The sequence below is a fragment of the Dipteris shenzhenensis genome, chromosome 21 (assembly GCF_047967505.1).
Source record: "Dipteris shenzhenensis isolate YYH24624 ecotype China chromosome 21, Dip_SZ_1.0, whole genome shotgun sequence".
NCBI classification, from domain to species: Eukaryota; Viridiplantae; Streptophyta; class Polypodiopsida; order Gleicheniales; family Dipteridaceae; genus Dipteris; species Dipteris shenzhenensis.
In genome coordinates, this window is record NC_141616.1 from 34,432,301 (window position 1) to 34,459,394 (window position 27,094).

The following is a 27,094-nucleotide window of genomic DNA, read 5'->3' on the forward strand; positions in this document are numbered from 1 at the left end:
TCTCAAGCGGTCGGACCGCGATCATGCATGCTCTGGTTGCTCTCCGTGTTGTGTGTGTGGACTCGCTTGGGCAGGACGATGTCGTCTCTCTCTTCGCTGATCCATGCTACTCGTGTGTCTGGTAGCTACTGCTCCACCACCCTCTCAGTGGTGTGGAGCCGACTCGAATGCACAGAAGTCCATGCCAAGTTGCTACTATGGTCGGGCCGCAGTAAGTGTGCACTGGGTATGCTAGGGAGAAGCACACGTGTGAATGAGAGGTTCTACTAGGCTAGTGTTGTCATCTTGTGCAAAATCAGATCTGGCTTAGATTTTTAGGGTCTTGTTCTTCGTCTTCCGCCATAGCTTAGGGTTTCCAAGCTCCATAGCTGCTCCTCTTCCCCTGCCTTCTCCCTCTTCCATAGCTTCTCCTCCCCCTCTCTTCCCGTCACCCTCCCCCTTTTTACTTCTATTCCTCATCCCAGATTTCGTTTCTCCCTCGCAGATTTCCGTTCACTCGCTTTTTTCCACTCCGCAGATCGGCCCAATATTTCGAAGATCTCTCACAGATCGTTCCCCGGCAGCAGCAAACGTTCTCAACACAAGCGACCGACCGCTCCTGTTTTTGAATCGGTTGGCCTTCTCTCTCTCCTCCCCCCTTCTTTCGGTACTGAAAAGTGTGGCTTCGTTGTTCTTGTACCAATGCTGTTGTTCCTGACAGATAACTGTGTTTTGGAATCGGACCGGTGTGCCTACCGAGAGCGCCTGCTCTTTTGAGCGGTCCAAAGGATTCTTCAAAGTAAAAGAGACTGGCGCTGCCCTGAAATATTCTTTGGGGCTGTTCTTGATATCTTCTGATTGCAGGCTTCTACATTTCGAGATTGGATCCTGTCAAACTGTTGCTGCTTCCCTATTTATTCCCTCATCAAGCTCATACCGCTCACCGTTGGTCCATATATCACCTTCTCAAGGGAATGCATTGAAACATGTTAATGCTCCTTTCAGGGCTGTAGTCGGATTCAGCGACTTTTGATTATCTTGGCTCCCGGAAGCGTTGTATAGCCTCTGCTGGGTGAACGCTTATGCGTTACAAGGTTCGAGTGTCTATGAACGTTCTCTGGAGACTTTTTGGTGTGGTGACCTAGGGCTAGAATAGCTGAACATTTGCCATTGAGGCGAGTTGGCCTGGAGCGTCTTGATCACTAGCTGGCGGTGTCGGGAATCACAGAACGGCTATTCAATTCCGGGGTGAACGTTTCTTAAAGCCTCGTTGAATACTCGACTTTCCGGTTCTTGGTTTGTCTTATTTGTACAGGTCAAGGCCTTGGGCCATGTCGAAAAAGAAAGCTTTCTCTGGCTCAACCATGACCTTAAAAGATTTCCATGGTGGTTCAATTCCGTCAGATTTACCGCTTCCTTCCGCCCCTGGAATGTAAGTATTCGACTGATGAACTTAAATTTTTCATGTTATCATGCGACACAATCCCTCTTTCCCCCCTCTGTGCCCACCTGTCCCCTCCCAAGAAAAAGAAAAATACAGAAATCTTCGTTCCCAGTTCCCCTTTCTCCCTATTAAATATCATTATTTATACGTTCAGTCTAGAGTGATGAGAGTTTGATGAACCGAACTCTCTCGTTCTCTGAGTATGCAGCTTTTTTGAATCGTGTGATTCGTTTGCAGGACTGTTGAGCGAAGCAGCCACGACAGGCCAAACTCAGGTGGTTGGATGGGTTCTTCTCTTAACAGGGGTTATGGAGGGGAAAGAGGTGGCTTTCTACGACAGGGATCTGCAAATGGTTCACGAACGTTTGAAGATAAAGCTTTATACTTTCCTAACCCTGCCAACATTGGAAGAAACTATGATGAAGATGAACGAAAACCAGTAGACAGTCGCAATCGACGAGGGCAAGGTGTGGAATCTTTTGAAGAACAAATATATGAACAGCGGCAAACTGGGTATGAACGGCCTCCCGATAGATACAGTTTGGACAATAGGGGGAGCTACAATTCTTCTAAGTACCTTGATTCCAGGACGGATGGCTATGTTCATGAAGAGTTTGGCTTGATTCCTGTGGGTCCTCCACCAAAATCACAACCTCAGGATCATTATCACCGTTCACAGGCCACCTCCACTTATGCCCAGGATTCCCTGCCACCTCATTCCCCTGTACCTCAAGAACATCCTGGTTACTATCAGTCTCAACACATGAAGTCTGGAGCTCAGCAGCTGCAGGAAGCGACTCCATGGAGGCAGAATATTGGATCTCCTCAGCAACCCTCTGGATCTGGAGTGCAGAATGTCTGGGCTGCCCGGAGAGAAGGGGAACTGAATAGAAGCTACTCTGCTGAAGTGGCTGCAAATGATCTACTGGGGACTGTGCGAGCCCAGGCCGCGGCCTCGAGAATTGCACAGGCAAGTGCATTGGAAAAGGTTTCCTCTGGTAGGTGGAACCCACGGATCTCACCACCTGCAGTTGAACAGCCACGGGAACCTGTAGCTGAATACATGCAACCACAGGGTCGCTCTTATGGAGGAGGAAGAGGGGTCCCCAGCGGGTCAGATCCAGTCAATGATATTGTGGATGGCCGGTATCCATCAGATTTGAGCCAAGGAGTGTACGAGGACACTATAAGAAGCAGCTACAATGAGCATGCAAGAAGTGGGTACACAGAACGTGGTAGTGGAATTCATTCAGCTTCTTCGAGGGCGAGTCCTCTAGACATGGGGCAAAGGAGCTTTCTTGACACCAGAAGAGAGCAGTATGGAGAAGTGAGGGGGAAGACCTTACTAGATGCTAGCAATGATTTAACAGACCATAGAGCAAGGTTTCTAGAGCCAGGCCAGGGCAGCTTGTCTGATCCTGAACTTGGCAGATACACAGAAGAGAACACCAGGCAAGGCTATGGTGAGATTGGATGGAGGGCAAATGCAGGACACAGAGATTCTCCTAGGAATGTTTGGTCTGAAGGTGGTGCATATGTTGAACCAGGCCCTCCAACAAGTCTAAGAGATTCTTCTAGATTTGGTGGCAATGAAGCTGGTTCTTATGTTGAGCCAGGTTATTCTTCACAATCCAATTCTGGATGGATGGCGGTAGTTGCTCCTACTAGGGGAGCGTATGTGGATGGAATGACTGGAATTCATGGGGATGCTAGCAGAGGTTCTGTGTCTGACTTGGGAAGGAGAATTTTCATTAGTATTGACCGCAGGATGGACGCTGAGACTGGCCATGTTTCCTATCCTCGAAATGATGGTACTGGGTCATATCACTCTGAAGGCAGAAGAGGTGCATATTCTGAGGGTGGCCATGGTGCATATGGCTATCATGATGAAGGTGGGCAACAACCCCATGGCTACATTTCTGGCAGGGATTACATTCCTCCTGAAGCTCCCAAGAGTCCATATGTGTCTGATATTCCGAAGGCAGCTTATGTCAATGAAAGGAACAAAGGAACATTCGCTGTTGATTTGGACCGGGCCCTACCTATGGAGGGTGGACGATTCCAGACTCCTCGTGGTGTTCGTAACGCGAATTTCAGTGAGACTGTTGGACCGGCAAGTCCTTTACCGTCTGGTGCTTCTTTGGAGTCTGAAGGGAAAAGCGTTCCCAATGAGAGGCCAAAGCTTAAACTTCTTCCTCGAACAAAACCGCTTGAAGTGGAATCTGGGAATGGCTCTCTTCAGGTTGGTGCTTGAAGCTGGTTATGGATTTTTCTAAATTTCTATGTCCCACAGTTAAACTTCTGAAGTAAACTGTTGGCATCTGTGAAGCAGGGCGGATCTGGGGATATGCAAGGAGATTCGGACATGAGCCAAGCTAGTGGTGCCATTTCTTCAGAAATACCAGCTGCTGTCATGCCTGCGAGTGCAGCTGTAAATATCAGTGCTGGTGCAGGGCTTAATGACAATGAAGAGGACACAAACCGAACCGTTGAGCGGCCAAAACTAAATCTAAAACCTCGTTCGCAGCCTGCTGAAGTTGTGCCAGAGAGTGGGTCTGTCAAGGAAAGGTAAGCCCCAACACCCTCTTGCAAGCGCTCATATTTCTAGAACTGTGATAGCAATCTCTCTCAAATTCTACTCGTGCCAATGGATGGTAGACATAATACTCATCTAGGATCAATAAAGATGCAATTGTAGCCAAGGGATTCTAGAATCATTCGAAACCCAGATGGCAGCTGATGCTTGGGTACTGGTGCATAAGTTTAAACGGTCGGTGTCCATCATAAATACATATACATGTTACACCATTGGCGTATAATATATAATAATGTTTTAATGTCTTCTAATCATGCATTAGTGATTTTTCGTCATGACACTCCCGCCTGCTTGAATGGGCAGAAGTCCTCTTCTGGATCCTCTCGTCTCTTTCTCTTGCGTATGCTTTTCTCTTTTACTTCTGCATTGGGGTATTTTGTCGTATGCCATGACCCCATTGTGAGCCCTTGTCCAGAGACAATCAGGCACGAGTTACGTAAGTCAATCTCTCAATCTTAGGTCAAGTCAGACAATTAGTCCTTGTTCACTAGTACCCATTGGAGAACAGTAGGTTAGTGTTTCCATCTTAGGGTTCTAGGAAGCCTAGGATAGGAGCCCAGAAGGGCCCGCTCATGGCTGAGCCAATGAGCTCCCATCAAAGGGGAATGGGCTGGGGAAGGGCTGCCTCGTGCCCCTCCCGTCGGACTAGAAGTCGGCCAGTTTGGGGCTGGTTGGCTCAGCGCACAGCCCCCTATATAAAGGGGCAGTTCAGCCTTTCTGGAAGGTGGCTATGCAGCACAACAGTTGGGGATTTGGACCAGCAAACGGAGTAAGGTTTGGGTACTGTTTCATCAGTTCTTTGAATTTCTCTTTTGCAGATTGCACAGCTCACTTCTCAGCTCTATCTCTCAGTCATATCTCAGCTTCGATTGCTCTCAGCTTTCACTCTCTCACTTACGCAGTAACCCTGCATTCCGGTGGACAGCACAAGCCTCTTCCGTGTCTTGCAGAAGTGCCCTACATCGTCAGTGTGGACAGCATCAAGGTCTTGGGAGTTGCATCTCAGGTTGTTGGGTATGCAATATGTGTTCTTGGATTCATCTAGGTATATGCAATACGTGTGCAGTGTACTTTTCAGAAGCGCATTTCTGTGCTCTCTCGAAGAGTGTTATTTGTACTTTTCAGTTCTCCAAGTATTAAAGCGAATTCTCCCCTGATTGGGGGAGGGGGCCCTCGATGGGTACAAGGACCCAATCAGTTGTCGTCTCTATACTCTCTCTACATTCATCTCTGCTTGCTCTCTATGGTGCATAACTCTAATTACTCGCTAAAGGTTTAAAGGTGGTCTTGCTGTGATTACATGATCAAATAACCGTTGCATGTTACACAAGTAAAAGAGGTGATTGGCTTTAATGCAATGCTACCACCTTGACATTGAATAGAAGAAGGTCAATAAAAATGAGCTTGACAAAAAATGTGGGCTTGCATCACATTGTCTACTACCTCCACAAACAAACAAGATTCAATACTCGGAAACCAGGAGCACATGCAGAATTTGAGGGTAGCGCTGGTTTACAACCTCTGCCTCGCACTCCCTTCTAGTTGTATGCTCAGAAGAGGAGCTTCAATGGCTTTTGTGGAATATCTTGGGGAATTCGTTCCCTATCTATAGATGAGGAGGGGACAGCTCAATCCACCACTTGGCTAGCTGACAGCCCTCGAACCAGGGCCAACCTGCCCCTTACTAAGCCTGACCTGCAATCTGTAATGCCTACCAAATTAGTCAGAGGGCTGACCGCGTAGGCCCACTAACCTGGCTATATGGATCAGATTTGGCTAAACATAGACTAGACTACACAAGCCCTTGGCCTAGCCATCAATTACCCTTTTGTTGGGCTCAGCCATTCCTCCTTCCGGAGGATAAAATGCCACCTATGTTATCCCTCCATCTACGAGGGTTTGTACCTCTCCATACATGATACACTACGGTTCTGTCGGCCCATGATGTTGCTACCCAAATGTCAGCCTCTTTGTAATGAAGGGGCAAGCGCAAATTATTAAGGAGTGTTTAGTATTACTCTACTTGTTACATCATTAATAGTGTAATGTAGTATTGACCCTAAGGGAGGATCCTTACATTATGAACATAGGAGTAAGATAGTGGTCTTCGAGTAGTGGGGTTGAAGAGACCCTAAGGCCTAGTAGTGCCCAATTAGAACAGCTAGGACAATTAGTACCAATCCTAGGTGCATAAGTGTCTTAAGTGGACTACAGCATAATTAGAAGGTGGCCATTGGGCTTAGGTGTCATGAGAAGAGAAATCACTAATCCATGATTAGTGGACATTAAAACATTATTATATATTATACGCCAATGGTGTAATATGTATATGTATTTATGATGGACACCGATCGATTTTTTATGGCGGTGGATTGTCCAAGTAGATAGGACTAGTTGAGCTGGAGCCGTTGCTTCAGACGGCATCAAATTGGGACATGTGATACTTGTTTTATTAATAAAGATATGCACACACGTGTCTAGGTCCTAGGGGCAATTGGAAGGAAAGGGTGCATTAAGGTGCATTGAATGGTAGATGCATGGGTCATAGGATAAGGGTAGGTGTAAATGGAAAGATGGAACTTGAGTGATCTCAAGGGACATTAATGAAAGGGTATCACCCTTTTGTTGTGAATCTCACGTAGCATTCTCTATTCACCTTGCATTCATCTGCCATCTCTCTTTGTCATGTGCATGGATTGGTATCTGACGTGTATTAGACTAGCTCAGGTAGCCTGGGGAGGCTTAGAGCTAGGTAGGCTTGATTCTCGGGTTGAGTGGCAACGGTACGAACCAGCTAGAGGTCTTCGCTATTTTTGGCGCATGGGGCCCGAGTCTATATAAGGGGCCTAGAGGTTCAGTTCTCAGATACCCGATGGGAGCAAGTCTTGTTCTGAGGTGCTAGGTCTTATCCTGGATTGAGTCGCGGACACGCGCCTGCATCATAGCGTAGCCCAAGGCCCAACAGCAGACCCTAGGCTTCACAGCACCACCTGGTGGTATGGGACACCAGGCTGGTTAGGATCTGGTTGGGAGTTCGCGCCAGGAGCTCAGCTCGTGGCTCAGAGGGAACATCTCCTGATTCGGGATGGCATCCCGTAGATGTCATGGTTGGGTGGTGAGCAGCATGCTCAGTTTCTTCACGTTTGGTGTGTTCTTGTGTTTGCTTGTAGATCAGAGGTTTTAGGAGTACTGGGGTCGTGTCAGTTGGTATCAGAGCCAACTCCTGAGGTAGGAACTTCTGTTGTGAACATTTTGGACGATGTTTTCGTCCAGGTATGCCCTAATTTTGAAATTCATGTTCACTCTAACGGTGCTTGATTGGTTCATCGGTTAAGGGAAGAGGTTTAGATTAGGAGAAAAAGGTAGGAGAAGGCAGAGAGTGAGTGAATTTGACGTTGAACTGAGGCGTTAGGTGAGAGAGAGCGCGAGGTGTAGCTTGGAGGGGCAGAGAATGATTGCAGGGAGAGCGATTGCAGGAGAGAAGCGATTGTAGGAGAGAAGCGATGGGCTGATCGTCGGTAGAGCTTCCATTGAACCCAGGTATGGTAGGGCTGAGCAGAGACCAGGAGAGCGCCATAGGCTGGAACAGTTCACGGGAGCAGTTCGCAGCCAAGGGTGAGTTGTGGGGTGTGCCATGTGGTGGGCAAGGCTAAGCTGATTCGGGGGGCCCGGATGCTAAAAAAAGCACCACCCCTCCAACTTAGGGGGGTGGGCTATTTTGAAAGCTGAGCTCTCTAAAAGCTTCGCCCACCTATTCTAGAGCATAGTGCAGCAGCAGCTCCTCCCCTTCTCGTGACCTGTGCGCAAGTCTCTACCCCTCCACGCCCCTCTTGTCGATTCTACTCTCAGGTACTGCCTGCTTCAGATATCAGTACGACATAGTTAGGATCTGGGTTCCTTCTCCTTGGTCCAGCCAACCTCTTTCTCTCATCCCCCTCTATTTCGTCAGCTTTTCTCTCTGTTCCAGCCTCCTAGTTTCGAGACCACCTGTTCCGTCTCTTCTCTCAGCCTATTTTCTTCATCAGATTCAATTCAGTTATGGCTGATTCTGTAGACCCCGAGCTTGTGATGGGAGACCAAGATATGAACTACCATGCGGAGGATGACTAGGTTCTCTCCGATGATCTGATTACGAAAACAGTCTTCAGTGAATTCACCACTCCTCTTGATGAAAAGTTTGAGTAGGTTGACACGAATCAAACGGGGTTGACATAGCAACTCCAAGGGATTCAGACTACACTCACACTTTTGACTAGCACTGTTCAGGTGCTCATGCATATGGATGCCATGGCTTCAGTGTTAGGTCCGAACATCACTCCAGATTCTTTTCTCGGAGATCGGAAGTCTCGTACCAAGGAGGTTGTTGACATTTGGTTGCACAAGTGGCAAGTACACTTCCAGTTTCACCCTTATCCGGATGACAAGAAAATACAGCTTGCAGCAGGGTTTATGTCAGGAAAGGCTTTATTGTGATGAAAGGAAGTCCGACCCAAGCCTGCAACATGGATAGAATTCGAAGGGGTTTTTAAGAAAGAGTTTCTGAAGGAGGAGGAAGATTACGATATTGTAGGTAAGCTTAAAGCCCTCGATATGTCCAAGCTGAATCTGACTTTTGAGGTTTATCTACAGAGGTTTCGGGATTTGCAGACAAGAGCTACAAAGATGGACCAAGTGACCTTGTTAGGTTTCTTTGTGGATGGTTTGGCTGACTCGTACAAGTTACAGATTAAGAACAAGTGTATCTCTTTGCAAGAGGTCATGAATTACGCACGCATCTATGATGATACCATGGCCAATGCAAAGGGAACCAGAGTTGCCGACACAGGTGGGAAGAACGCGAGGAAGTTCTTTCAATCTACCACTGGTATTGGGGAGTCCAAGTCTTTAGACAACGCCTCCAAGAAACATTCGACTCAGGCGAAGAATGGTTGTGTTCGTTTCCTTTGTACCTTGAAGTTAAAGAAGAAAGGATGTTGCTTCATATGCGAGGAGTGGGGCCACACTAGGAATGATTGTCCTAAGGGCAAGAACCAGAAGCAAGTGTCGGGACCAAAGCTCCATGCGGATCCAGGTACCAAAGCTAAGGGAGCTAATCAAGTTTCGATGACAGGTATTTTTGTAAATGTCAAACGCTAGAGGATCACATAGGACATCTCCGGATTGTCTTAGTTATTCTACAACAGCATAAGCTCTATGCCAAGATGAGTAAATGTGACTTCTTTATGAAGGAGATCATTTACTTAGGACATAAGATTTCTTCTGAAGGTATTAGCATTGATTTGGATCGTATTCAGAAGGTTTTAGAATAGCCTATCCCTCAGACTGTGAAACAACTTCCTTCTTTCATAGGATTCATGGTATTTCTACAGAAGTCTGTGCGTGATTATTCACACATCATGGCACCCTTGACAAACATATTGAAAGGTCGTGCATGCAGGTCTACTTAGTCGATCTCTTGGAATGTTGCATTGAACAAGACTTTTGAAACTTTGAAGTTAACTATCAAGGAAGCACCCATACTTGCAATACTCGATCTTACTCGGCCTTATGTTTTGGGCAGCTTTATTCCAAGAGGGCAGACCAGTAGCTTTTCAGAGTAAGAGGCTAGACAACACCTAATATCGTTGGCCCACACCAGAAAAAAAACTCTATTCAGTTGTTTATGCTCTGAAGGTTTGGAGACACTACTTGTATAATTCGAAGTTTCTTGTATTGACCGATGACCAGTCAATCAAGTATGTGTGTGATGGGTTTGAATTCAGGTGACGGAAGGCTAGATGGGCAGAATTAATGCAAGATTTTGATTTTGGAATACGTTATCGCAAGGGTTCGTTGAATAGTGTGGTGGATGCCTTAAATCGAGTCAAGTTTGTAAATGCTATGTCATGAGAAGTTAGAAACTACTCTAAGTATGAGTTCCTCAGATCATGCACAATCTGATGGCAGTACAGAGAAGGTCAACCAATTGGTTGAAGATATGCTTCGGGCATATGTTTCTAAGAGATAGTCTTCATGGGAAGATTATCTACCTATGATAGAATTTGCTTATAACAGTGCAAAGCATTCGAGTACTGGATACAGTCCTTTTATGCTTATGTACGGGTTTCAACCTAAGTCACCAGTTATGGTTGGGTTAAAGGGAATCCAAAATGATGCTGCAAAGACCTTCTTGCAAGACATGCAAGAAATGTTGCAGTTTGCCAAGGAGTCTATTAGAAGTGCCCAAGATGGGGATAGATTTTATGCTAATAGACATCGTTCACCTGGTATATTTGCGAATTCCCAAGGAATCCAAGAGCCTAAGTATTGGTTTGGTTCCGAAGTTATCCCTCAGATACTATGGTCCGTTCAAGGTTATTAAAAGAATTGGACCAGTTGCATATAGACTAGAATTGCCTCCTGATGTTAAAGTACATGCAATATTTCATGTCAGTAGATTGAAAGAGTTACTGGATGTGGATGATTAACTTGTTTCTCCTCAAGAAATAATAGAAGTTACAGATTTGACTTTTATTCCACACGAACCTGAGAGTATTCTTGAATTTTGTGATAGACAGATTCGTAGTAGAACTATCACGCAAAGTGCATCCTAGCATCTCAAAGCTCAACATGTGCATCTTTGGGAACTTAGTGTGAAGAAGTGCTAGCAATGGGTTGATTCTTTGTTGATTTTGTCCTAGGGATGTCATGTTCAAAAGCACTATGTAGATTTATGCATCCAAGTCTGAGAGAGAAGATGTGAGAGGGGGAGAGAGAGAGAAGAAGAACTTGTTGGCTTTATGCCTCAATTGCTAGAGCGCATCCTATTGGGCTTGTTGCTCATTACAATGCTATCAACGATAGCCACAAAGGCACTCGCAACACACTACTACAACTCACTCACATAGTCGACCTGCTCAACTATTGTAAAGCATCAACACGATCGATTGATGAAAGGCGCCTCTCCTCGTAGTCACCAGCTCGCAATCCTCCTGTCCTTGGCTGTGTAGAGTAGCCAAGAGTTGTGTGCTCTCTCTAAAACCGCAAAGGTCGACCCTCATCATTGCCTCTGGAGACTAGTGGAATGAAGGCAACCCACCTCAACCTTTTTCTGCGTAATTCACTGCATGCATGGAGTCCACATGGATAGACACGTCCAATCTAGTACTCTAACCGCATGAGGATGAGTCTACTAACCCAACAATCCCCCCCTCAGTCGAAATGAGGACGAATATGATGTTGTGTAAGACAAAACAAACATTCTCCTACAAGTGCTCAGAAAGAGCAACTATGCTCACAAAGAGCTAACACATAATGCTCACAAAGAGCTCTACATCAAACATCGACTGCCCACTAAGAGTCAAACGAGACTGCTCACAAAGAGCATGATCAGAAAGCATAATCCTGATCATTGAGATGATTAACCTTGGCCAACATGGTGACATTACTCGTTCCTTGATCTTCCACTGCCATTGCTTTATCCTTGGTCGGTTTTAGCACCTCATCACATTGCTTTGTATAGCAATACTTTTCTATATGTCCTTCCTTGCCACAATAGTTACACTTTCGTGTGTCTCATGTTGACCTCTTCTTTTGATCACTGGCTGCATACACCCTGTTATCAAACCATGTTAGGCTATTGCGTTTCTCCTCACTCAAGAGCACCCCCACGCAATCCAAAAAATCCATATCATCATTGAGCCTCAATATTCGAACAGTTATACCATACTGCTCCGTAAGTAAACTTCTAAGCAAGATAGCCTTCTTATCCTCATCTTCTACCCTCGCTCCTAGATCCCTCAACTGTCTTAGAACAGCTTGTGCGATTTGCCAATGCTTCGGAGTTTTTCATTTGAAGGGCGAAGAGATCTTGTTTGAGGTTGGACTTCGAATGTTTCATACGTACTACAAAAAGAGCCTCCAATGTTTGCCAACTCTCAGCTGCACTTGCCTTGACATCCAGGTGCCAGATGTCAAATACTCCGATCCGAGTGCTCCAAGTTTCCCAACGCCTTCTCGTCTTTTTGCTCCTAGATTGGTCGGTTTCTTTTTTGTGTGAGAGACTATGCTTTACAGACCCTTTCTGCATGAAGAGAAATCGTGTAGCCAAGTGTCACGATGCGAAGTCCTTCCCATTGAAGGTCACCGGAATAGCCCCGTGCTTGTCATTCTTGGAGGTGTCCATGTTCACAACCTTTGTGGATTGAGAAAATTTGCTTTTGCTAGCAAGCCGAGAGAGCTCTCCCTACGACCTCGTTTACTTCTGTGTTTCTTCACGATTGGGATGCTTGGCCACCGTTGTATGGTAACCCTAGACATGCATGCTAATGATAACCGTTGTATGGAAAAAGCTACTGAATCGACAAAGAACTGAGACGAAAATCAACTCATAAATCTTCACAAAAGTCACTCAAGCTCATCAACTACTAGAGCACATCCCTACTGGCCTTGTTGCTCATTACAATGCATCATAGATAGCCACAAAGGGTTTGCCACAAAGGCACTCGCAACAAAACCAGCACTAGGGGTCAAAAATAAGGGCTGAGCCCCCCCCCTCGAACATCTTTATTTGTACAAGGGGCTCACGTGGGAGCAGAGTTGGGCAAATTCTCAATACAACTTCTAAAGGCCCTTATTTTATAGACTAGGCCAGCCAACTAGAAAGTATATGCTTTCTAAAAATTGGGCTCGCTTTTCTTCCCTAGGTAGGTGCTTTTCTCTAGAAAGTCAAGCTTTCTCAGCCTAAAGGCCCTTATTTTATAGACTAGGCCAGCCTACGAGAAAGCATGTGCTTTTTAAAAATTGGGCTCGCTTTTCTTGCCTAAAGTAGGTGCTTTTCTCTAGAAAGTCGAGCTTTCTCTAAATGTTGGGCTTTTTTCAAAATGTAGGCACTTTTCTTCATTGAGTGGGCCCTTCATAACTTAGGGTGCCACTTGCCTTGTGCTTTTCCCCTTAAAAAGTGGGGGAATTTAGCTCTCTCCAAAGTCCTGCACCTTGCACAAACAATATCCTACACTTTAACTAGTTAGAGTTGTGCCGAATGCATGCATTCTAGTTCTTGGACTAATCCTAGTTCCTTGTGGGTGTTGCCACAATGTTATCTAACCAATGCAAGGCAAAGGAAAGTAAACTTTTGCTAGTTAATCGAGGTCAATTTTCTTTGACCAAAGTCAAAATTCATCTTTATTTCTTGGGAGCAGTGTAAACATGGTACTCTACTACTTTGGATATATGTTCTTGTTGTATTAGTAGACATGCAAATTCAACGTTGTGAAGTTTTCATTCATGTTGCAGCTTGCTGATCGAGGTCAACTTTCTTTGATCAAAGTCAATTTTAAAAATTTCTCTTTATTTCTTGGGAGAAGTACAAACATGTTTCTATACTAATTTGGATATATGTTCTTGCCGTATTAGCAGACATGCAAATTCAAGGTTGCAAAGTTTTCATTCATGTTATAGCTGATATTGTGATAAATTCTTTCTATTTTAACTCTGGTGTTGCTCACGTGCTAGATCGTCTTAGCATCTTTTATGTATAGACGCTCATAAGGGAAAGACTAAAACGAAATCTTATGGTCTTCACAAGAGGTGGTAGCTTGAATAAAGAGAATGTGGAGTGCTTTTTGATAAGCATTCTTCTCTAGTGCAACCTTTGGCCTGGTTGAGTCTAGACCTTCACCTTTGGGGTGTTGATAGAAATGTAGTACTAAGATCTTTGTATAAATGGATGCTCAAGTATATGTGGGTGTTCGGATATATATGTGGTTAGATGGGTGTAGCGCTGGTTTGCTCTCCCATTAGGGATATAAGTGTTGGGGTAAAGGCACATTGCCACCCTTTAAATGTTACGACTGCTATGACTGTCTTAAGACAGTCATAGGGTGAATACCTAATCCTAATAAAACCTTTGAGTTTGTGGTGTGGCTCAACACATTCTTACACACCCACACTCCCCAGTGTCGACGGTCTCCTACCGTTCCACCCCCCCTCTTTCCCTCACAAGTGGTATCAGAGCCACCCTCTCCCTCTCACTCCGGTCTACCCATCCCCTCTCTTCCAGCGTTTCCCCTTTCGGTGTAGGCAGCAGCGAGCACGCACGTGTGCTTCAGGGCGGCAGCAGCAAGCAGGGCGAGCTCTTTCAGCTCGCAATCGCTGCTCAAAGCAGCAGCAGCCGCGCGCAGCAGGTGCGCGACCAGCCGCGCGCAGCAGGTGCACGAGCAGCTATAGCTGCAGCAGCAGCTAGCTGCTGCTAGCTGCTACCATTTCAGCCAGCCAAGCAGCCAATCGGCTGCAGGGCGACCAGCCGCGACAGGCAGCCGGCAGTGCAGCTGTTAGCTGCCGGGTTGTGTGACCAGCAGCAGCCGGCTGCACACAGGCAGCCGACCTCCATCAGCGGGCTGTGAACAGCCGTGCACAAACCGGCCACGCACAGATCTCCTGTTCAGCAGCGTCCTCGGGACGCATGCACGTACAGGTACAGCCGTACCGGCTGTACTCTCAGCCAAGGTTCGAGTGCAATTTTTTATTGAGAATTTTGACATTTTTTTGGGGATCCGTGCCCTCGCAGGTACAGAAGGTACAGCTGCACAGGCACAAACAGACTTTGTTTGGGGAAGAAGGAAAAAGTGAGAGCACTCTGCTCTTTTCCGTGGTACTTGCAAGTACACGCAGGTACAGAAGTACAACGAGGTTTTTTTTTCTTGATGCATTCCCGGAATTCAGTTTTAAAACTGTGTGTTTGAGGTACAGCAAGTACACTCGTGTCCCTCGTGCTTGAGGTGACTAGTGCCACAGTGTGTGGTGGTTGCACAGTTATTTTTTTTCGGGAAGGTCAGATGCCTTGATTTGCAGAGGGCTTTTATGCTTACACTGAGTGAAAATCTCAGTTTTCGGGTGACTATTACAAAGGGCTTTTGCCTGGAAGTGTATGTAGTGTATGCCTTGGGGCAGTGTGGAGCCAGGGTGCCCACATTGGTCTCGTTTTCCGCAGTGTATCAGTGACATTTCTTTTCAGGTCACAATTTGTGTACGGCACTTAGAAAATCTCAGTTGAGCCACGCTTGGCCAAGGCGCATTGAGTTTACTCGGTCCATAACTGTCCATCGTTGACAGTGCTCAAAAGACTTTCTTTTCGGTGTTTGTACGTTGGGATGTGTGTTGCTACTGTGCACACAGGCAGTTTATGCATTACATTGTCAGGTGAAAGTGCCAGGAGAGCGCTGAATTTTGTATGCTACCTCATTGTTGAGGGTGTTTATCACTTGGTACAGGTATTGATCAAGGGGCTTTTAGTTTCATTGTGGCATAGCCGGTTGGGACACATGTCCGTTAAAGCAAGAACTGTCACGTTTGGGTTATCTGCCGTCTCTTTCATTTTCAGATTTGCCTACTTGTGATGATTGCATTTTTAGAAAGCATTCTATGACTCCTCATAAGAGGAGAACTCCCCAGAATAGAGCACCGCTTGATCTAGTGCACACTGATTTGTGTGAGATGCCACAGCTATCACTAGGGGGTGCAAAGTATTTCATTAATTTTATTGATGATGCCACACGCAAAGTGTGGGTCTATTTCTTGAAGCATAAGAGCGATGCCTTAGATGCTTTCAAGAAGTTTGTCGCTCAGGTTGAGAATCGGACAGGATGCAGGTTGAAATGCCTCAGATCCGATAATGGGGGTGAGTATGTGTCACATGCTTTTGTATAGTTATGCGAAGCTAAGGGCATTAAACAGGAACTCACAGCCCCTCATAATCCATCTCAAAATGGTGTGAGTGAGCGAATGAATTGGACTATCCAGGAGAAAGTTCGATGTATGCTGTCTTATGCTGCATTGCCCCATGGCTTTTGGGCAGAAGCCGTGCAAACAGCAGTTCACCTAATTAACAGGTCACCGAACAAGGCTTTGGAGTTGAAAGTGCCAGAGGAGGTGTGGTCTGGCAAGCCACCTTCATATAAGCACTTACGTGTGTTTGGCTGCGAGTGCTTTGCTCATGTACGCAAAGAACTGCGCACCAAACTGGAACCAAAGTCTTTCAGATGCATCTTTATGGGATACGGCGATGAAGGTGAAATGGGGTACAGGTTATGGGATCCCGTCAAACGGAAGATTATACGCAGCAATGACGTCATCTTTAAAGAGGATCGTGTACACAGAGAACCCATGCAACTTGTGGAATACAGGAGGGTTGTATATGATGATGTTGGACAGCAAAGAATGCCCATTAATATGCAGCAGCAGGATGCTGTAAATAACCCTGTTCAAGAGGGTATACAGGCTGAAAATCAGCCAGACAATTTTGCCAATGATGCACCACTGGATATGCCAGCAAATGGCGCTATAGGACAGCCAAATATGGTGGTACAACCACCCGTCATGCTTGACGAACAGGCTGGACAGCAGCCTAATACGGATCACTTTGTTCGGAGGAGCAACCGTGTACAACGTCCTCCTGACAGGTTTGTTCCAGGAGCCAACAATGTGGCTGATTTTATCACGCTGACAGATTGTGGTGAGCCTTCGAGCTTCAGGGAAGCTATGGGAAGAACAGAGAAAAGGAAGTGGGAGAAAGCCATGCAATCAGAAATGGACTCCCTACTTCAAAATGATACATGGGACTTGGTGCAGCTACCTGCAGGCAGAAAGGTTTTGCCATGCAAGTGGGTTTACAAAGTCAAAGTGGATTCAAATGCTTTACCAAGGTATAAGGCCAGATTGGTTGCCAAGGGATTTAAGCAGGAGAAGGGCATTGACTTTGATGAGATCTTTTCCCCTGTAGTCAAGATGACTACTTTGAGAGCCATGTTAGCTCTTGTTGCTCATGAGGACATGGATTTATGTCAGATGGATGTGAAGACTGCTTTTCTTCACGGAGATCTCCATGAGGTTTTACAGATTGCATTGGTGCATGGTTTTACAGATTCAGACTATGCAAGGAATGCAGATAACCGGAAGTCTACTACCGGTTATATTTTCACATTTGCAGGAGGTCCTATATCATGGGTGTCTCGGTTGCAGAAATGCATTGCACTGTCAACCACTGAAGCTGAATATATTGCAACCACTGAGGCTTGCAAGGAAGCAATATGGCTTACTCGGCTGGTGGGAGATTTGGGCATTACAGGAGATATGCCAGTTTTGCATTGTGATAGTCAGAGTGCTATCATGTTGGCAAAGAATCCGGTCTTTCATCAGAAGACCAAGCACATAGATGTGAAATACCATTTCATCAGGGAGGTACTGGAAGACAAGCGGCTTGAGCTTGTGAAGGTGCATACTGATGATAATCCTGCAGATTTGCTCACTAAGAGCTTGCCTACAGAGCGGTTTGCACATTGTTGCCGCATCATGGGATTAGGTTGAGACCATTCTTATTTTATGGTCTTGTATACAGTGACTGTATATTGCTGTAATTTTTATTCTTTTCTCCCCTTTAGGCACATTGGCCTTTAGGTGGGAGGTTGTTGGGGTAAAGGCACATTGCCACCCTTTAAATGTTACGACTGCTATGACTGTCCTAAGATAGTCATAGGGTGAATACCTAATCCTAATAAAACCTTTGAGTTTGTGGTGTGGCTCAACACATTCTTACACACCCACACTCCCCAGTGTCGACGGTCTCCTACCGTTCCACCCCCCCTCTTTCCCTCACAATAAGATCATGCGATTTAGAAGACATCACATGCCCTTGGAGACCTTCACATGCCTAACCCGGCCTTAACTTGACTTGATTTGTATGCCGTGAAAGCATATTCTTATAATATGGTCTTCTCTCACCGTTAGGCATTGATGACATCGTGTGTGCGCTCTATTTTCAAAGGATGAGTTTGGGAAGTTCTTGTATTCATCTACATCTATGTTCTCGTCATATTAGTGTAAATGTGAATTTCACCTTGTGTATTCTTTCTACCTAAGTGGTGCATTGCCCTATTAGCTAGATTGTGTAAGCATTGCTTAGAAATGCTTGTTTGGGAGAGATTAAAATGAAATCGTAGTATCTTCATAAACACTTGTAGCTTGAATAAGAGAATATGAAGTCTGGACTACTTTTTGACTAGCATTCTAGCCTTTGTCACGGTTGAGTCTATCCTTCACGTCGTTAGCCTTTGTCACGATTCAATCTTCCGTTCACATGTGGAGAACTAGTACAGACTCGTTATGAAGACCTAAAGGTATACATGGATGCTCAAGTGATGTGTGGGTGTGTGAATATGTATGTATGGGAGCATATGTTATTGTACTAATATATCCTCCCTTGCCTATGACATAGGATTGAAACATTTAACTCGTCACTTATTAAACTTTTAGCTTCAGAGTTCTTAGAAATTATAGAGACAATAATTTGTAGTCAAGTGACAATATGAAAAGAGGGCTACCTAGGGGAGCTCCAAAGCCCATTGTCTCCTTAGCTCTTAGTTATGTTCTATTTGTAGAGGTAATTTTCTCTAGGCTGCATTCCTTTTTTAGAGAGGGATCCAATGCAGCAATTGCATAATTCCTTGACCAACTATCAGTCTTCCCTTGCGGGATACCCGTTGTGTGAGAGTTCTCTTTTCTAACAAGTACACCATGAAAGAGTTTGTGGTATCCTCTTGTTTGTTAGCACTTGCTAGGCCACATTGTCTAGCTTGGTTGAAGTATTAACCACTTGAATGAGGTGTCTATATTTAAGGGTCTCATTGCAAACCTTGCATGTATGATATCGTTCAGAGCTTACCTCATTCTTGGGATGATGCGGGAGAGCAGCACGATCTGCAGCCACTGTTGGAAGCCTATCTACTCATCCTTTGCCGACAGGATCTTGCTTATAGGATTGCTAGATGGAGTAGGTAGCTATAAAGATGGGATTTTTTATTGACATGTTGGAAATGTGTCGAGAAGCATTGTCGCGTCAGTCTCCCCTATGATGCAAGCTCTCTAATCAAGCATGCATGCATTGTTGGTTTTATTCAAAGATGCATCCCATGTATATTTATGCCTTGACCATCCCCACCAGCTCCCTTACAAGGCTAATGAATCATGCCGGAGCTGTGCCTCATTGGTATTGAAGAGAATCACTTTGGTTTCACCTAGGTTTGCCTTCATGTCCCATCCTACACAAGAGGTAGGGATGACAATCTATGGCAATATAGACCCATGTCCTCGGGATGTATCTATGAAGGATGGCTATGAAACAAAGGTAGATTACATTGTGTGAGAAATTCTTTGTTTGGAAGGGGGAAGGGGACCTAGAGGTGTGTAGTACGCTAGAAAGATCTTGAGGGATGATGTAGAAGGGAAGGTAATATCTCATCCAAGAGAGCATAGCACTATCAGTGCATCACCTGCAATGTGTCAAAGTTGTCCCTCAGCATAAAATAGCATCCATGTGCAAAGTGTCCATAAAAAATAACATCCCACAAGGCAATTTGGGCCTATCAGCGCATCCAATAAGGACCGTAATGCATCCAAATGGCCTATAAATCATCCACTGCAACCCAATGCATACCACGAATGAGCGCAGACTGCAACCAGAGTGATCTGCATAAGGTATGCTCAAGAAATCATAGTCCCACAGTAATGACCGCTACTAAAAAGATGCCTCAAAACATCTCTTGATGCAGGCATGGTATTTGGTGCAAGCAACATCTTTTGGAGCAACCTATCACAATTCAAACATAACTTCCATCGTCATGCAGAATAACTTCTTCTTTGCCATTAATGAAACCTTTCATCTTTAGAAGAGCATGGCAATTATACTTACCTTTCTCTTGCTTGGTTGCTTCGTCGTCAATCATGTGCACTTTCGCCGTCGGGGTCTTCTTTCTTTCGGGACACTCAATGGCTATGTGTCCCACCTTGTTGCACTTGAAACACCTTATTTCTTTCTTTGGAAAATTTCCACCGTTCGCTTCGAAGAAGAATGTGTCTTTTGTGAAACAAAACCATTTTTAGATTTAAAGAAAGGCTTTTTATCAAATCTCTTTTTCTTATAGAAGGGTACATGTTAAGATTTTAGATTCAAACTCAAACTAAAGAGTGCAATCCACGTCATGCTCATTAGTTATTCCTATTGTGTGCAATTTGAGCTTCATGTGGGACTAATTGGGGTCTTTTGGGGAGTCTTGGTGCCTCTGGAACATGTTTGAAATTCGTTGTTATTGCCCCCAAGTCGTCTGTGTGGGACGAACAGCATAGCATTATGATGCGGCAATGTGATGGGGTTGGAGTTGTCCAATCTCTTGTGGTGGCTCAAGGTCTTGATTTGGCAGCCCCCGGATTCTTTGTAGGCTCCTTTTGCGAAGAATTTTTAGTATTGTCGTTGTTGGGGGCCATGCTTAGCATTTGGTCTCACAAGTGTAGAGTGACTTGTCACCTCAAATACAAGGGGTGTGGCCCATCATGGATCAAGGTAGTTAAGGGCACGTCTCACATGTAGGTATGCGTGAGTAAGCAAGCAATGTGATCTCCCTTGAAGCTCAAAGTATCTAGGTATCTCATCAATTCGTGCTTGTCTCATAGGTTGCATAATCTTAGTTCTTATTTTGAGAATATTGAGATGAGGTCCTAACAAATATATTCTATGTCTGTAAAGTCCAGACTTCTGAAGCTAGGATAATGTGAATTATCCATAAAGGGGAGTCCTAGAGAGAGGTTTTTCATAAAGGGAGAAAGCGCTTATTCAAGGGGAGAAACATTTTTCTCTCCTTGAATAAGAGCCTTCTTCCCTATCCAACCTGTCAAGGAGTCCACAAGGCGATGCTGGCCAAGGAAGTGTCGGAGGCTCCCTTGAATCTTGGTCCCGACCACTGATGGAGGAAATGAACTGCTCCCGATTGCCCCTAGTAGTGGGAGGCATTGTGGAAAAGGAAGCGCCCCCAAGTTGGTCCTCTGCAAACTCCAAATTATTGAAGTCTCCTCCAATGATCCAAGAGTCACTATCTGGTAAACACTGCGCAAGCTGTCACCAAAAGGGGGCTCTCTGCCGTTGGCTTGTAGGTGCATAAACATTCAGGATCCGAATCTTGACATCCGCAATCTGTAGGCCCATCCATACTGTTCGTCAGCTCTCCTTGCTCAAAAGCCTTTAGTCTCCTTGTTTACTTCCATTGTCTGTCCTAATTTTATATCTCGACTATTATTTCGCAGAGCGAGAAATAATAAGCTAGAAAATAACCATGTTTCCGTATAGGGTAGCTTTCTAAATGTACTCTCTCTAGGGGTAGCTTCCCAATCACCTGAATAAGTATCGCTTAAAATTGAAGAGGTGACTATTTAGTGTCAGAGCACCTTAACAGGGGTAAGCAATGTTTATATACTTTCAATTTTGGTTTTCAAAATTTTATGTTCCTGAAGCTCATTCAATAAGCATGTAGGCTCTCACGGTTTGGCACATGTATCTAGATCTACAAATTATCTTAAATATTAGCAGGTGGTGTTGAGTTGATCTTCGGCATTTTTTTGGATGTGTTAATAATTATTCTGATCAAAGCTAGATGTAAGTGCAGCACAGTCGTGGCACTTGCATAGAGATTTGAAGAAATGTGCAAATGGTAGAATTACACCATATTATTTCAGAACTTACCTCCTGTTTTGGTTTTCAGGATGTCAGTTTTTGGTGGTGCTCGACCCCGAGAATTGGTATGCATTTCACCTTAAGCTACTAAGAGTTGGTTCTTTTTAAATTGTCAAGAGAATTATTACCAACATTGGAATTGATGAGGCTCACTTTAATGACTTGCTCTAACACATAAATTTTCTTTCCAGCGTACTGTTGCTTATTATGGAAGCTTACTCTTTGTAATAACAGGTTCTAAAGGATCGTGGTGTGGATGAGTCTGTAATTGTTGGTGTGGATCATGCTCCCAGTCTGGCTACACAAGTGAGGTACGAAATTGGGTCAGATGGGGCCATATGCTTGAAAGTCCCTACTTATTCTGGAGTGGAAGGCCGCAGGCTAAGCTCCATTTATCTTCCATCATTGTAAAATTTTCACCTCCTGGCTTCTTTGTGTGATTGTAGTGGACTCCGTCCCTCCAGCATGGGGCATCGGGTCAATGGTGGAGAACAAGAAAAGCAAGATAAAATTGAGGAACAAAAACTGGATGGAAGAGGCTTGGAGCATTATGAGGGTGGAAATAGTAGGCGGTTGGACAAGCACGGAAGTGGTCGGTTGGAGCGCAATGAAAGCCGTGGTCGGAAAGAAAGTTGGTTTGATCAGGAGAGAAAAGAGAACAGGCAGGCAGAATATCAGCATCTTCAAGAGAGAAGGGAGTCTGACAGGCTGGATGTAGACAAACAGGACAGTTGGAGACGCCCATCTGAGAGCTTGAGCTCGTCTTTTGGTCCTCGAAGTCCCATTTCTGTGGGTGGTACGGGACAGCATTCTTCACGTGGGCCTGGACTTCGAGGCGCATCATCAGCTGCAGAACTTGCACATGCCTTTTCCCGATCCACCTCCTTAGGTTCAGGTTCAGGGGGCTCTGCACGAGGAGTACCAAGCCAGGGTTCACCAATACCACGAAGCCCAGGGGCTGGCTTTGGATTCGGTTATGAGCCATCCGGGTCTTACGGGACCTCTCCAAAAGACATACCATTTTCTCGTCTGACAGAGGCTCCAATGCCTGGTCTTCGGGATGTTTATGCTTCTGGTGTCCACAGTGGGGGGCATAGGCGCATGACTGGCTATTGATGCCAACAATACGGGATGCTTTGGACTAGATTTTAGTCTTATGGCCTTCCATGAAGTTCTTCTGGCTTTGCTATAAAAAAGGTACACCATTAGATGCTGGACGGTATTAGAGGAAGATGCACATTGTTTCAAGTGTGTTTTATTGCAGTGTTCTTTTAACAAACAAGGATTTACTCAATTCATAGAGTGCTTGATAAGAACTGGACTGCCTTGATTTTTCCCCCTCATTATGTGCCTGAACACATTGTCGTCTGTTTTTAAATCAAAAGGGCCTTTTTTTTGCAATGTCATTTTTTCTGTTTCCTCTTTTTTTAGTGACTAATTTGGACCGACTGGATGTTTTGTGGTAGGGGTGTCTTAGATTGCTGTGTTGACGGAACTTTTTAAATGTTGAGTTGTAGCTATGGTTAAGGCATGCACACAAAATAGGATGATCAGGGTTTCAGGTGCTCACACATGTAGCTTTGACTGTTGTGCAAGAGGCTGTTGGAATTTGGTGGTTTGATTCTCAGTGATGAAATTCCAACACCAAATTACCACTAGCACGATGCTAATTGTCAGGCAACAAGGTCTGCATGGACTCGGTTTGAACGCCTAATAACGAGTTTTTGCAATGCCAGCTTTTGGCAATGCAATTGTCAGCTATGGGGCAATGCAATTGTCAGCTTCGGGGCAATGCAATTGTGAACTAGGTTGCAATGGTATGCATGTGTATCATGAATGGCAAGAACAGGCTGTGAGACAGGCACCGTGCCAAATGCATTGAATCTGCTGTCTGAAAAAGTCAAACGGGGTGCCAGATTTTTAGATTAGTGGAGCATTCACAATGTCTAATGATGCAGACTCTCAGTAAATATCAATATGGAAATATTTCTCATGTTGAATTGCCTCAAGTAATCCATGAGTCACAGGTTGTACCACAACTAGTGAAGAAAACGCATCTCTGCACTTGTAAGCTTCGAAGAACTAGAACAGATCATTAGGAACAGTAAGAATGTCGATAGCCTTTGAGCGTGTCCACAATAATTGTATTACATGTATGTACATGTCGATCAGATCATCGTCCATCATGACCACAATAGTGGTCATTCCAGGTTCAGAAAAAGTCTTGAGATGAATGTGAGAGTGCAGCTTTGTTTGTAAAATGGTAGTGGAGAGTTACAAAACGGGCTATTTGACTTCTTCCTAGGAATGAATGTAAAGTTAAACTACTTTGATTGGTAACTTTCCATTCCAACTCTGAGGAGAAATTTAGCCAAATGAGATTGGCGTGATCCTAACATTAGTTATGAATTATTGAAGGCAATGTGGTGGGGTTTTGATCCTCTATTGCGAATCTGTAGACGAAGGTACCAAGGTAGCAGTGGTGTGAGTCCTTGGTCCATGAAATAATTGCTGGGACTATCTTATACTAAGCAAGGCAATTGCCACATTGGTTTGAGTCAGGTCTCATGATGTTCAGTATAAGTCATTAGGTAGTGGGATTACAAGATTGAAATGCAAATACATTCTTCAAAAAATTAGCATCCCTTGTTAGCAAAGGGTTGATAGCTCATCCTTTTATTTGGTGATTGTGTTCATATCGGTGTGAGTCCATCTTGGTTCATGAAATACTAGTTGGGACCATCTTATACTAAGCAAGGCAATGCCACATTCGTTTGAGTCAAGTCTCATGAGGTTCTAGTATATGTCATTAGGTAGTGGGTTATAAGGTGTAAGTGTAGATATATTTTTCAAAAAATAGGAATTCCCTAGTAGCAAAGGGTTGAGAGCTTATCCTTTTCTTTGGTCATTGTGTTCATATCCAGCTAATGGCGCTCACCTAATCCCTCCATTAGTGTGTTCATCTATACTTCAATCTACCTATTCTAAGGTCATCAAATTATTCCATGCATGTAACCTTAGGTGAAAGGTGATTGAAAAGGCCTTTATTTGACATATTTTAGTAAGCATTGGGTTTGCCCAAGAGACTCTGTAGGTCTTTAGAAACCTAGTGTAGCTGCTTATGCTTGGGCATTGATGATGACATAAGTGTTGCTTTGCTTGCTAAGTATGTCTTCCTTTTGTTTTTCAGAAAGTGTTTGTTACCTCTTTTATTTTCTATATAGATTTTGGACTTTAGAAGAACAAAAAAATCTACTTTTGTATGATTGGATATAGTCTAGGCTTACAAAAGTGTGTTTATTTTTCATAAAGAAATTTAATGATTTGTTAGGCACTCTAAAGGCTCTTAAAAACAAAGTATTCCATGCATATCAATTGCTTGATAAAGGTAATTGAAAAGGCCTTTGTTGTTTAATAAATAAATTCAATTGATTCATCGGGTGGATTACCCCAATTAAGCTAAGGTCAAAGAGAGAGCTTTAAAACTTCTTGCAAGAAGGGACTCCAAGGCACACGCAATGTCTTACCACTAGGCCAAATGTTGTGAAAGAGTCAGAGTATAGGTATGATAAGTCAATCTCTCTCCTCTTTATCCCTCTTGCCTTTTCTACCCTACCCCCATCTTTTGTTGCATTAATTACTACATTTTTAAATTCTTTTTAAATCGGAGGGACCTATTTGTGTGCAAAAGTTTATCTTAAGCGAGCTATTGGCTTTTCTACAAGTACGTTGTTTGTTACTGGGGTTTCTCTTTGTGGCACTCATCCATCACTCTTTCCTTGTTCGTTCCACACTTAAAAGCTCCCCAAGAAGGGAGATGTTGCAAAAGTGCAACTCGTGATTGAAGAGTTAAAGGTGGAGTAGACATTGTTGCACAACTCCTCCTTCAAGAAGGTTCAAGCAAACGATGGAGGGTGACTTAAACAATGAGGATGGAGGAGCTAACAAAATGCTCAAGGTTTTGTTGTTGGTCCGCCACGCCATTCTAACCACAAATAGGATTGGCTCCCAATCGGAGAATCCAAGCGCTAATCGCTTGGGTGCCATTATTCATGCTTTTACTAATCATTTAAAGAAGAGAGGCCAACCTCCTCTTGTTGTCTCACCGATGCTTCAAGATGGACACAACCTAGATCTCTAGGCCTTTGGTGGGGCTCGACTTAAACGCTAGACGAATGGAAGAAGCAACTTTCCCTGCATTATTTGTCCCGACCGTTTATTAAAAGAGACAAGTTGTACATTGAAAAGATCAAGCTCATAAAGGAAGCTTTCCATTGGTGGGGTTCTAGTCAATTAAAGGTCATGCAAATGTAAAAAGGAATTTTAGCAAACATCTAGCAAATACGAATTAGACCCCAATACTAGGTGAATTCTTTGACCAAAGAAGCCAATGAAAAAGTATGGAAGTATCCCTTGTAGCACTGGTCAAGGTCTAGAATAGGGTCCCCAATATACACTTAAGAGAAGTTGGGTAAGCCTTCGAGTGGAAGCACCACCATTAGTTACAGTGAGCATCTGATAGGGAACACCTCTTGCAAAAGAATGGGTAAGCCTTTAGAATTGAGCATCATCATGACCACTAGTTTCTATAGGACGCACCATCAAATTGTGTAATCCTCTTGCACATAGTATTGGAATCAACAAATGGGGAAGCATGGATAGATAAAATACGAGTCCTAAACTTAGGAATGGATGAAACACAATGAGTGAAGATAGGTCACTACAAGGAATACAATAACATCAAATTCTATCATAATTTGATGAAGTATGGGAAGAGTTTTCATATGAAACATAGACTTTTACTTATGACAATGGGATAAAGTTCAAAAAACAGTTAAACACAAGTGAAATCAACTTAGAAGTAGTCCAACAACCTTGCATTAGATGGCAACATTTAGTTAGGTGGATAATCAATTTCAAGTCATGACAGATTTGCACTTAGAAGTGTTCATGCCCAACCAAAGGTCCACAAAAAAAACAATTTTAGAAAACAAATTTGTTTAGAGATCCCTTGCGATATGTATTTTGACAAGCTACACTTTGATAATTAGTGCAACTTTAAGAACACAATAGCTAATGGAGACATAGAAACAAATGGAGAAATTACGAACACGAAACAAGTCAACATTGTCTAATTAGGGGAAAAAGGTAAGCTATCATTAGAGAAAGTCTTGATATAATTATAGAAGTACAATTTTCAAGAGGAGTCAACAAAGACGTTTTCAATCATGCACACTATGAGGACCACGAGATAGATGATTTTATCACAAATGGATTCACTTATGGCACAAACCAATCAATTAATATGTTGTGCAAGATCAATGGACATGGGAAATTAATCACACATGATTGAGAAAAAGATGCTAGATAGAAGAGTGAGTACAAATGATGAGAGTATAAATGCATTTTCATAATGCAACCAATTTACAACTTCAGTCCAAAGTGCAAAGAGCATTATGCAAAAGCCATTCAAAAACCAAAACAAATTTTCAAAATTTACCAATATGGCCTGATAGATGTGGAATATACAAATGACAATTAT

The 27,094-nt window shown here is 44.0% G+C and overlaps 1 protein-coding gene across 2 annotated transcripts; it reads left to right on the forward strand.

The window, feature by feature from the left end:
• The first annotated feature begins 303 nt into the window (after positions 1-303).
• LOC147888776 (eukaryotic translation initiation factor-like protein) lies at positions 304-22,935 on the forward strand. 2 transcript variants are annotated; one of them, XM_087392252.1, is made up of 7 exons: positions 304-612; positions 701-1,411; positions 1,661-3,665; positions 3,753-3,991; positions 21,581-21,617; positions 21,787-21,863; positions 21,999-22,935. In XM_087392252.1, the coding sequence occupies exons 2-7, from the start codon at positions 1,311-1,313 to the stop codon at positions 22,666-22,668; spliced, it is 3,129 nt and encodes a 1,042-aa protein (XP_087248378.1). In that variant the 5' UTR covers positions 304-612; positions 701-1,310; the 3' UTR covers positions 22,669-22,935. The 2 variants fall into 2 exon arrangements, with proteins under 2 accessions (XP_087248378.1, XP_087248379.1); XM_087392253.1 differs by having other exon boundaries at positions 3,756-3,991.
• Positions 22,936-27,094: the final 4,159 nt, after the last annotated feature.

What these genes read in the sequence shown, in the direction of transcription:
- LOC147888776 (XM_087392252.1), top strand. Translation starts at nt 1,311, where the DNA reads ATGTCGAAAAAGAAAGCTTTCTCTGGCTCAACCATGACCTTAAAAGAT. An exon ending in CTGGGAATGGCTCTCTTCAG is followed by an intron (nt 3,666 to 3,752) that starts GTTGGTGCTTGA and finishes GCATCTGTGAAG; the next exon opens with CAGGGCGGATCTGGGGATAT. An exon ending in AGTCTGGCTACACAAGTGAG is followed by an intron (nt 21,864 to 21,998) that starts GTACGAAATTGG and finishes GTGTGATTGTAG; the next exon opens with TGGACTCCGTCCCTCCAGCA.